The 11,974-nt window shown below is 46.5% G+C and overlaps 1 protein-coding gene across 1 annotated transcript; it reads left to right on the top strand.

Annotated features, from left to right (window-relative positions):
* Positions 1 to 1,602: 1,602 nt before the first annotated feature.
* On the top strand, positions 1,603 to 2,110 carry LOC121583627 (myosin regulatory light chain 2, skeletal muscle isoform-like). The gene has a single exon (XM_041899781.1). The coding sequence runs from the start codon at positions 1,661 to 1,663 to the stop codon at positions 2,108 to 2,110; it is 450 nt and encodes a 149-aa protein (XP_041755715.1). The 5' UTR covers positions 1,603 to 1,660.
* The last annotated feature ends 9,864 nt before the right edge of the window (positions 2,111 to 11,974 follow it).

Here is an 11,974-nt window from a genome sequence, read left to right as displayed (position 1 = left end):
TTTAACCTGTCTCCTCCCCTTCATCTACACTGAATGAAGTGGATTTAACAAGTGACATCAATAAGGAATCATAGCTTTCACCTGGTCAATCTATGTCATGGAAAGAGCAGGTGTTCCTAATGTTTTGTACACTCAGTGTATTTAAACTATTTATAAGAAATAATCAGACATGCTTTTATATTTGCAAATAATTTAATCTTTGTTTTTTTAATATTTGCAAATAATTTAATCTTTTAAAGAGTTCTACGAAGAACTTATAGGGGTTCCCCCACAGTTTCAATTTGAAGAACCCCTAAAGGATACTCCAGGAACCTTTACTTTTTAGAGTGTAAGGCCTCCGCCTAGACACACAAAAGCACATACATCACTTTCATTCATGTATCATCATGCCGGCACACATCAGATAACATGTTTGTAATACTAAGGCTAAAGGTGTATTGTAGCGCTGTTCATATAATCCATGCATCCACACAAAAAAATTGCAGTCGGGAAAGGCTTACATTCAGTTGGTCAGCACGTCCTCGCGCATATCGTTGTTAAATCTTAGGCCTATTGTTCCACAGGGATGCTGGCCCATGTTGACTCCAATGCTTCCCACAGTTGTGTCAAGTTGACTGGATGTCCTTTGGGTGGTGGACCATTCTTGATACACACGGGCTAGTATATAAGGCCCCAAGGGGCCAACACAACCATGTCAGTCCCATCAGCTTGGCGTAGGCTTCTCTTCTTGACCAACCAAAACCCCAACAAACTCTTAAGACATGGTGAGTGTGTTCGCGTACCTCTTATTGGGCAACAGTTTTTATGATCTAGGATTGTCTACGGTACACTGATAACTGAAAGCATCATTGATAGGATACCAAAGCAAACTGTATAATGGCACAGAAAATGGATTCTGAATTACATTTTAGAGGCTTCTAGAACAGTTTCCCAAATGGTGGTTCAGGACCCATTGGTGGAAGCTGGCTCCTCCTGAGCTAAAGACCCAAGACCGTCTCGTAGCTTAAATCTCTGGTTTTGTTGAATTGGTGCATCAAAAGGAAATACTCAAAGGATGTTTGGGGACAACTGCTCTAGAGATATTACAGAATCTTAGCCAATCTGAGGCTACAACAGAACAGGCCAAGTGTTTTTTTTATACAACTCACCTTTCTATGAAAGCCTTATGCTGAGAAAGTGTGACTTGGATTCGTACAATTTATTCAGACGAAAGCTATAAGCACCCAGGCATAGAAATCTGAAGCAAAGCTAAGCATCACTGCCATGTGACTAATTGAAAGGCGGTTAACAATTTTGCAGAATGAGACAGAGCATCCTTAGAGGTCAATGACAATACATAGTCAATTCCTAGAGGGGATACTTTGTGCCCTTCCGGCACAATTGATGTTAATGACAGAGGAATCATTCTCAAAATATTGTTGGATTACCTTAGGAGTTCCTCTACCTCTTGCCACTGTGGAGGTCCAAGCCCTTTTGGCTCAGAATGACCAAGAGTGGCCTTTCATGGCCTAAACAGGCTGTTACAGTAAAATGTTGGTTGCGTTGGCTGTGTTGACCGTGAGTTAAACGGCATGTCCTGTTTATCGTTGACCCCCAGGCACCCAAGAAGGCCAAGAGGAAGCAGCAGCAGGGAGAGGGTGGATCCTCCAATGTGTTCTCCATGTTTGAGCAGAGCCAGATCCAGGAGTACAAGGAGGCTTTCACAATCATTGACCAGAACAGAGATGGCATAATCAGTAAGGACGATCTTAAGGACGTGCTGGCCACTATGGGTCAACTAAACACGAGTAATGAGGAGCTGGAAGCCATGGTCAAGGAGGCAAGCGGCCCCATCAACTTCACTGTCTTCCTCACCATGTTCGGCGAGAAGCTGAAGGGTGCTGATCCCGAGGACGTTATCGTGAGCGCTTTCAAGGTCCTGGACCCAGAGGCTACTGGCTTCATCAAGAAGGAATTCCTTGAGGAGCTCCTGACCACCCAGTGCGACAGGTTCACCGCTCAGGAGATGACTAACCTGTGGGCTGCCTTCCCCCCAGATGTGGCTGGCAACGTAGACTACAAGAACATCTGCTATGTCATCACACACGGAGAGGATAAGGACGATGAGTAAATCCACCTTTCTCAATCTCTCTACCTCTCTCCGTCCATCCCCCTCATTAACCCCCTTTTCCAACTCCGTGGCTTACGTGGTCTTGCTCCCCTCGCTCTTCTCTCCAGCTCTACCCTGCTAACTATGAAAGACTTGTCTCCTTTATTGAGATACTCCTTTGTCTAAGTTGAGAGGATTCAAGGCTTTGGGGTGTGTCCTGTGTGTGAGTATCAACAGGGGACAGTGGGATTCATTTTCAATAAATACATTTTGCACCATTGAAACTATTCCTCTCTATCCCTCTCCCTGCCTCCGATTCCTTCTCCTCTTCCCCATCCCTCACTTCTATCTCTCCCTGTCAAGTTGAACAGTTCATGCATCATACCTACATCATGTATGCATATACAGTTAAGTGTCTACAGACCAACGCTTTTACTCTTGGTGCTGTGGTGTATGCTCAATTGTTTATTTGAAACAAGTAGGCGATTGTTTTGTCTCAACTTGATGTGATGTAATCAATGGACTTGCCCCTATTCATGTACTCGAAAGAAGGAGCTTAAAAGGGACGAGTGCTGTACTACGGTTGAAAAAGAACAAAGCATGATTTAGCAGTGGATCCTAACTGCATTGTATGAGAGAGAGACGGCAAACATTGTGAGGAAGGAGGAAGGAGGAAGGAGACAAGGGGCGGCTAGCGGGGTCCAGGGGCATGCCCCCACAGTTTTTACATTTTTATTCTGAGGACTCTTGGGAGGCTTAGGACTACAACCAGGGTGGAATAAAATCACACGTCAGGTGTATTCAGGATGCTTTGAACATTGAATGAACATTCAAAACTTGACGACTTGGTTTGAAGTACTAAAAGTACAAAATAACATACTTGAGGCATTTCAATATAGCCTTTTCTCATTTTTATGATGTACAACACTGTCCAGGACATACTGTAGCTTAAAACATGTAGTTGCTCCGGCAGAACTGTGAAGAGGTGGAATAATAGAAGACGTATGGAGAATTACAGTAGTGTTCTTGCTGACACAAGCACATTTATTACCCTATATTGTTTCCCATTGTAAGGAATGAGAATTGTTCCACTGACCTACATTAGCTATTGTGAAAGACCAAATAAGCTCCACAGATGTGAACGAGCCTGCATTTGGGCTTATTTTAATTACTGTTCATTGAGATAAGTTAAATACACCACCAAAAGTTGGTTTTGTTTAATTCAGGTCTGTCACACCCGGGCTCTGGGGACTCTTATATGTTGAGCCAGGGTGTGGATTTTCTATGTGTTATTTTCTATGTTTTGTTCTAGTTCGTGTATTTCTATGTTGGCCAGGGTGGTTCCCAATCAGAGGCAGCTGTAGCTTGTTGTCTCTGATTGGGGACCATACTTAGGCAGCCTGTTTGGCACTGTTTATTGTGGGATCTTGTTCCGGAAGGTTTGTGTTCAACCCAGGACTTCACGTATCGTTTGGTTTGTTGTTTTTGTTCGTGTGTGTTAAGTACGTTAATTTAAAAGAATGTACGCATATCACGCTGCGCCTTGGTCCGCTTCATCTAACGACGATCGTGACAGAAGATCCCACCACCAGAGGACCAAGCAGCGTGCCCAGGAGGAGAAGTTGGCGATGTCCCAGGTGGGCGAATGGTGGTCTTGGGAGGACATATTCGCGGGCAGAGGGCCATGGGCAAAAGTGAATGCCCAGGCAGGAGAGGAGAAACGGCGCCAACCGTGCCGACGACGGACACGCGAGAGGCAACCCCAAGAAATGTTTTTGGGGGGGGCACACGGCGTGGACGACGGGGCTGCTGGAGGCAGCTACAGGACGAATTGGCGGATTAGGAGAGGAGGCCATCAGGTTTGGGGGGCTGGAAGGGTGGTTGGCGGAGCCTAGAGGTAGAGCAGAGCCAACTCCCCGTACTCAGGCTAGGCAGCGTGAGACTGGGCAGGTTCCATGTTATGCGGAGCCACGTACTGTGCCGCGAGTGTTCCGGCACAGTCCTGTACGTCCTGTGCTAGCACCACGCACGTGTCGTGCTAAGGTGGGCATGCAGCCAGGACGGAGTGTGCCGGCTCAACGCTCGTGGCCTCCAGTACCCTTCCTCGGTCCCGGATATCCTGCGCCAGTGCCACGTGCTGTAGTGCCAGTACGAGTGCACAGCCCTGTACGTCCTGTGCTGATGCCTCACACAGATTGTGTGGAAATAGGCATTCAGCCAGGACGGGTTGTGTCAGCTCTCCGCTCCAGACCTCCAGTCCGTCTCCACAGTCCAGCCCGGCCTGTTCCTGTCCCTCGCACCAAGCCTGTGGTGCGCGTCGCCAGCCCGGTCCGGCCCGTTCCTGCTCCCCGCACCAAGCCAGTGGTGCGCGTCGCCAGCCCGGTCCGGCCTGTTCCTGTCCCTCGCACCAAGCCTGTGGTGCGCGTCACCAGCCCGGTCCGGCCTATTCCTGCTTCCCGCACCAACCTGTGGTGCGCGTCGCCAGCCCGGTCCGGCCTGTTCCTGCTCCCCGCACCAAGCCTGTGGTGCGCGTCGTCAGCCCGGTCCGGCCTGTTCCTGCTCCCCACACCAAGCCTGTGGTGCGCGTCGCCAGCCCGGTCCGGCCTGTTCCTGTCCCTCGCACCAAGCCTGTGGTGCGCGTCACCAGCCCGGTTCGGCCTGTTCCTGCTCCCCGCACCAAGACAGTGGTGCGTGTCGTCAGCCCGGTCCGGCCCGTTCCTGCTCCCCGCACCAAGCCAGTGGTGCGCGTCGCCAGCCCGGTCCGGCCCGTTCCTGCTCCCCGCACCAAGCCAGTGGTGCGCGTGGTCAGCCCGGTCCGGCCCGTTCCTGCTCCCCGCACCAAGCCAGTGGTGCGCGTCGCCAGCCCGGTCCGGCCCGTTCCTGCTCCCCGCACCAAGCCAGTGGTGCGCGTCGTCAGCCCGGTCCGGCCCGTTCCTGCTCCCCGCACCAAGCCAGTGGTGCGCGTCGCCAGCCTGGTCCGGCCCGTTCCTGCTCCCCGCACCAAGCCAGTGGTGCGCGTCGTCAGTCCGGCACGGTCCGTGCCTGTTCCACCGGTGCCTGGTCCGGCACCGGTCAGCTGCTCCACACCGGAGCCAGAGCAATCCGCTCCACCGGTGTCCAGTCCAGCTCCGGCCAGCGGGACCAGACCAGGGGCGCTACGGGGGGGTAGAGAGAGAGTGGTGGTCACGCCCGGAGCATGGACAGCGCCATTGAGGGCTTCAACCATTTTAATGTAGTCAACTGGGTCGGACTTCCAACTTCATTGTTTGATCTCTCCTGGTGACCCTGTTGGAGTCATGTCCAACCGGGTCATCAGGAGGGATCAGCAAATTGTGAAGAAGAAAATGGACTACTTCAAAATGGAGATAGCCTCAATGGCACTGACCATGCTGTCACAGACGCTATAATGGCACAGATACAAAGATGAGTCCTCTATCTTTCTCTATGGGGTTGCCTGACCCAGAATAAAAAGGCCTTATCTCAATTGGAGTGCTCAACTCCTGCGTCCTCTCTCCTCTGTCCTCTCTGGCCTCCTTTTGAAATAGGTCAAAAGTAATCAAGGAGAGGCGGCGAGGAGAGGGAAAGTGGACGTAAATGCGCCTGTATGAAATGAGACTCTTCTTCTCCAATTGAGCATCATCAGGCAAATGACGTTTACAGGGTGGAATCCCAAAATAAATGTATAAAGTGATACAAACAAATGTAGCTAGTTGTGCAATACATTTTATAGATAAAAGGATAAGTAGCATGTTGTTTTTAAATGTTTGCATGCCTTTGAGAAAACAATAGCGGATTCAAATGGGGGTGTGGCAGATTCCAAAACTCTTCCGCAAAGAACTCAGGTAGGATACACTTGTGTTTCCTCGCCTAAAGGAGGCTATCGAGGAGGGGAGGACTGTCTTCCGTTTGCCTACTAACATAGATTTGGATATAATGATGAGATACCTATGTCTCCACCCTAACAATGGGATTTGTTGTCCACAGAGCGGAACGGCGGGCTATCAAGCTGCCGCCTATTCCTCTCTTTGGATTGGTGGATAAATCTCGATATTTTAACCCTTTTAGGAATATTCGATGAGGGGTGTTGACATCAACCGCTTGTATTCAATGGATAGAGATGCTATGCTAATAGCTACATGTCATGAATATGCATAGCCATCTCGAGACAACTGCGATAAAGTGTTTTTTCTCAAAGTTACCGGGATGTCACGTGTCCTACTTATATCAGTACACTTGTAACAACCTAAGCATTATGAAACTTCTATTCTATCAAATAAACCTCACGTAGCAATTTGTTGACCAAATTTGACACTCTTTCATTCACCTCCATACAAAAACTCCTCGCTTGGTGAGCGAAAGAAACGAAACAACGCAACCTACTGGAGAAGACAGATTTTTGGCCCAGTTGTCCCTCACACTTCGCCTCTTCCTCTCTGCTACTAATGAATTGACAGTGACATTCTCCTCTACCACTCATCTGTTTCTGGGTCACGGAGGAGAGAGGACGGAGGACTGACTTTTTTTCAAATGAGAAAAGGCCAGTGCCACGTCCATATGCTGTCTCGTCACGTGTCCAAGTTTTATCTTTCATATAAGCTGATGTTGGACTCCGAACCCTCCAAACGGCGTGCTACACTTCCAGTCTTTTTTACTCCTCGACATTAGGTCGTAACTCAGCCTCTGAATGTCATAGAGACGAAACAAAGATATCCACATGTGCATCGCGTCTTGTTTTGGAATGCTCAGCTTGTTTCTAGCCTAACGCATCGCAGAGTAAAGCGTCGTTAGGCCTATAGATCACTTATTATAATTGGGATCCATTTTTCCCCTTCGAATTTAACTGACAAGGGGTTTGCTTTTTGACCTTTTTCTACGTCGTATCCCACATACCCCCTCAATTCGATCACTGCTTTATTGTCGTGTCCATATCGAATCTAATCTAATTTTATTTGTCACATGCGCCGAATATAAACAGGTGTAGACTTTACCTTGAGATGCTTACTTGCAAGCCCTTTCCCAACAATGCAGATTTAAAAAGTAAGAAAATTGTGCACAATTTAAAAAAAATGAAATAGTAACACAATAAAATAACAATAATGAGGCTATAAACAAGGAGTACCGGTACCGAGTCAATGTGCAGGGGTGCGAGGTAGTTGAGATAATATGTATATGTAGGTAGGGGTAAAAGTGACTAGGCAATCATGATATATAATAAACAGAGTAGCAGCAGCATATGTGAAGGGTGTTAAAGACATTTTACATTTTATTCATTTAGCAGAAGCTCTTATCCAGAGCGACTTACAGTTAGTGAGTGCATACATTTTCATACTAAGAGTGTCTATTTGTGAGTAGGTGTGTGTGTGTGTCTTCAATATGCATGTGTGTTTTGTGTGTGTGTATGTGTGTGTTGGAGTGTCAGTGTAGTATGTGTGAGTGTATGGGTAGAGTCCAGTGAATGTGCATAGAGCCAGTACAAGATTCAGGGCAAAAAAAAGGGGGTCAATGCAAATAGTCAGAATAGCCATTTGATTAACTGATCAGCAGTCTTATGGCTTGAGGTTTTTCAGGAGCCTTTTGGTCCTAGACTTGGCGCTCTGGTACCGCTTGCCGTGCGGTAGCAGAGAGAACAGTCTATGACTTGGGTGGCTGGAGTCTTTGACAATTTTTAGGGCCTTCCTCTGACACCACCTGGTATAGAGGTCCTGGTTGGCAGGGAGCTCGGCCCCAGTGATGTACTGGGCCATACGCACTACCCTCTGTAGAGCCTTACGGTCGGATGCCAAGCAGTTGCCAGACCAAGTGGTGATGCAGCCAGTCAAGATGTTCTCAATGGTGCAGCTGTATACGTTTTTGAGGATCTGAGGGCCTATGGCAAATCTTTTCAGCCTCCTGAGGGGGAATAGGCATTGTCGTGCCCTCTTCACGACTGTGTTGGTGTGTTTGGACCATGATAGGTACTTAGTGATGTGGACACCAAGGAACTTGAAGCTCTCGACCTGCTCCACTACAGCCCCGTTGATGTGAATGTGTGCTCGGCCCTCTGTTTCCTGTAGTCCACGATCAGCGTCCTCCCAGGCAGAGATACTCTATACAGTGCATTCTGAAAGTATTCAGACCCCCTCACTTTTCCCACATTTTGTTACGTTACAGCCTTATACTAAAATGTATTAAATTACATGTTTTCCCCTCACCAATCTACACACAATACCCCATAATGACAAAGCAAAAACACATTTAAAATGTTTTGCACATTTATTAAAAATAAATAACAGGAATACCTTATTTACATGTATTCAGACCCTTTGCTATGAGACTCAAAATTGAGCTCAGGTGCATCCTGTTTCCATTGATCATCCTTGAGATGTTCCTACAACTTGATTGGAGTCCACCTGTGGTAAATTCAATTGATTGGACATGATTTGTAAAGGCACACACCTGTCTATATAAGGTCCCACAGCTGACAGTGCATGTCAGAGCAAAAACCAAACCATGAGGTCGAAGGAATTGTCCGTAGAGCTCCGAGACAGAATTGTATCGAGGCACAGATCTGGGGAAGGGTACCAAAAAATGTCTGCAGCATTGAAGGTCCCCAAGAACACAGTGGCCTCCATCATTTTTAAATGGAAGAAGTTTGGAACCACCAAGACTCTTCCTAGAACTGGCTGCCTGGCCAAACTGAGCAATCGGTGGAGAAGGGCCTTGGTCAGGGAGGTGACCAAGAACCCGATGGTCACTCTGACAGAGCTCCAGAGTTCCTCTGTGGAGATGGGATAACCTTCCAGAAGGACAACCATCTCTGCAGCCCTCCACCAATCAGGCCTTTATGGTAGAGTGGCCAGACGGAAGCCACTCCTCAGTAAAAGACACATGACAGCCCACTTGGAGTTTGCCAAAAGGCACCTAAAGGACTCTGACCATGAGAAACAAGATTCTCTGGTCTGATGAAACCAAGATTGAACTCTTTTGTCTAAATGCCAAGCGTCACATTTGGACGCTTCGCATTCTAATACATTTGCACACATTTCTAAAAACCTGTTTTTGCTTTGTCATTATGAGGTATTGTGTGTCGATTGATGAGGGAAAAAAACGATTTAATACATTTTACAATAAGGCTGTATCGTAACAAAATGTGGAAAAAGTCAAGGGGTCTGAATACTTTCCGAATGCACTGTATAATGATGAGATGTTCTTGTCTCTGCCCTAACAATGGGAGTCGTTGTCGCAAAGGCGGAAAGGCAGGTGGGAGGTGAGATCAGGTGGGAACATTCTAGCCAGTGAGAGGGCAGATACGTGTGTAAACAAAAGACAGACACAACTCTGATATAAAATTGTTTTTCTCAAAGTTGCCAAGACGCCACCTGTGTCCACTTATATCAGTGCATTCGTAACAACCTAAACTTCTATTAGATCAAATAAGCCTCACATTTTTTGTTGACCAAATCCGACACTGTCATAGATCTCCATACAAAAAATCCCCACTTGGTCTGCTTATTGCTGTATTCTCGCGTAGACAGATTTGGAGCCTCTCACTTCGCCTCTTCCTCTCTGTCCCAGGTAGAGTGCTTCCCTACAGTGAGAGCAAAGGCCAGGGCAGGGTGCGTCCCACTATTCCAATAAGCTTCCTCTTCTTGTCTCCTTTATTTCCTGTCCTTACAGATTCTGAAGAGACATCCACCATGTTGCTTTCACCTACAGTATATCATGTCTTCTTAGTTTTCAGTTCAGTCACAGTGCAGATAAAGGAGAGAAGATGAGGAGAGGAGGTAACTTTAGACTATTGAGGAGCAGCCCAACCTGTCTGGTCTCAGAAGTAAAGTGCGCTCTTCCTTATACCATATAGGGCCATAAAACTTTACTGATTCAACATTATGCTGGGGAAGAATTTAATATTAACATTTATTATGGTTTTTAGCGACAGACAGGCAACAGGAAGGCTGTGAAACCAGGTGGCACACAGAAGTCAGAGTGACCAAGTAGTATGCAAATTCTCAGAGGGAGAAAGAGGCACATCAGGACCGCTGTAGCACTGCGGTCAACCTATCTTGCAAACGAAAATCCTGTCAAGCATATTCCACATGATAGCATAGATAGGTTACCTAAAGTCACAAAAACGATGTGCACGCTTCAATGGGGCAGAAGTCCGTGTGTTGTTGTGAATTTGGGTGGCCAAAAAGCTATCAATAATGACAAGAAACTGCCATGTGTGGAATGTTAAGTGGCTCGTTTCAGCTACTTTCATCTTGTTCTTGATATCATGTTTTGAGGTATTTTGACTGATTTCATGTCAATGCTATGGCAAGAATTCGCTATCCAGCTAACCAACAACTAACTGTAATGATGTATTTGAGAGACAACAAGTGCTCATTGTGCAAATGTATTTATGTTTTCAATAAACATTTGGAGAGGAAATAAAGTTTACATGTTGTCAACAATCTAATTGCATGCGCGCATGCAAATTCTACAGCGTGGATGGTTTGACCCATGTAGCTGCTGGCCATTGCCATTTCCTAGCAGCAGTATATTATACTGGCTGCACCCATCGCGGAATTTTTTTTGTGCAAAATAAGAGTCCCCTGCAAAGACATGCTAAACTCACAGCATTGCAACCACCTTTGAAAAAAATAATGTATAATTGTATGTATTTTTTATATTGTATTATTTATACCAGCATTTATTTTGAAAGTTTACACAAATACTGGTATGTTGAAAGCTATTGTGTAGGCTATATTTAAACAAACAAAAAGGTGTAATGGGTTCGCACTCAAAAATATGTTGCATAAAGCTTACTTCATTATTTACTTTTTGAAATTATTTTCACTGCATCAGGGATCGTGTACACAGACATTTCGGCTTTACAGCTTTCTTCAGTGTGTAGGTACAATTTTCTTTTAATTCAAAACAGCATTTGCAAAGAACAATCGATGAGCAGCAGGTGCTTCTAATCAGGATTGCCACTCATCTGCCAATCAGGTCTACCGGTATACACATTAGTCACAAAGAAATACAGAATTAAAGGATATGGGAGTGGGCACAAAGGGCAACTCACAAATCAACCGCCCCAGGTGTCCGCTCACCTGAATACATCATATCAATTCATGAGATAGCCTACCACCGTGGGTTTTACGCACCAGCCAAGCTTCTGGGAGAGCGCGATGGTTCTCTTTTCATTAGGCTATATTTAAAGAAATACACTTTTAATAAAATATACATTTCAATTTTTCAATTTTTATTTTATATAGCCCTTCTTACATCAGCTAATATCTCGAAGTGCTGTACAGAAACCCAGCCTAAAACCCCAAACAGCTAGTAATGCAGGTGTAGAAGCACGGTGGCTAGGAAAAACTCCCTAGAAAGGCCAAAACCTAGGAAGAAACCTAGAGAGGAACCAGGCTATGAGGGGTGGCCAGTCCTCTTCTGGCTGTGCCGGGTGGAGATTATAACAGAACCATGCCAAGATGTTCAAAAATGTTCATAAGTGACAAGCATGGTCAAATAATAATCAGGAATAAATCTCAGTTGGCTTTTCATAGCCGATCATTAAGAGTTGAAAACAGCAGGTCTGGGACAGGTAGGGGTTCCATAACCGCAGGCAGAACAGTTGAAACTGGAATAGCAGCAAGGCCAGGCGGACTGGGGACAGCAAGGAGTCACCACGGCCGGTAGTCCCGACGTATGGTCCTAGGGCTCAGGTCTCTCAGTTGGCTTTTCATAGCCGATCATTAAGAGTTGAAAACAGCAGGTCTGGGACAGGTAGGGGTTTCGTAACCGCAGGCAGAACAGTTGAAACTGGAATAGCAGCAAGGCCAGGCGGACTGGGGACAGCAAGGTGTCAGCATGCCCGGTAGTCCTGACGTATGGTCCTAGGGCTCAGGTTCTCAGAGAGAA

Source organism: Coregonus clupeaformis, chromosome 18 (genome assembly GCF_020615455.1).
Source record: "Coregonus clupeaformis isolate EN_2021a chromosome 18, ASM2061545v1, whole genome shotgun sequence".
Taxonomy (NCBI): domain Eukaryota; kingdom Metazoa; phylum Chordata; class Actinopteri; order Salmoniformes; family Salmonidae; genus Coregonus; species Coregonus clupeaformis.
Note: the sequence above shows the minus strand (reverse complement) of the source record. Positions and strands in the feature narration are given on the sequence as shown.

What these genes read in the sequence shown, in the direction of transcription:
- LOC121583627 (XM_041899781.1), top strand. Translation starts at nt 1,661, where the DNA reads ATGTTTGAGCAGAGCCAGATCCAGGAGTACAAGGAGGCTTTCACAATC.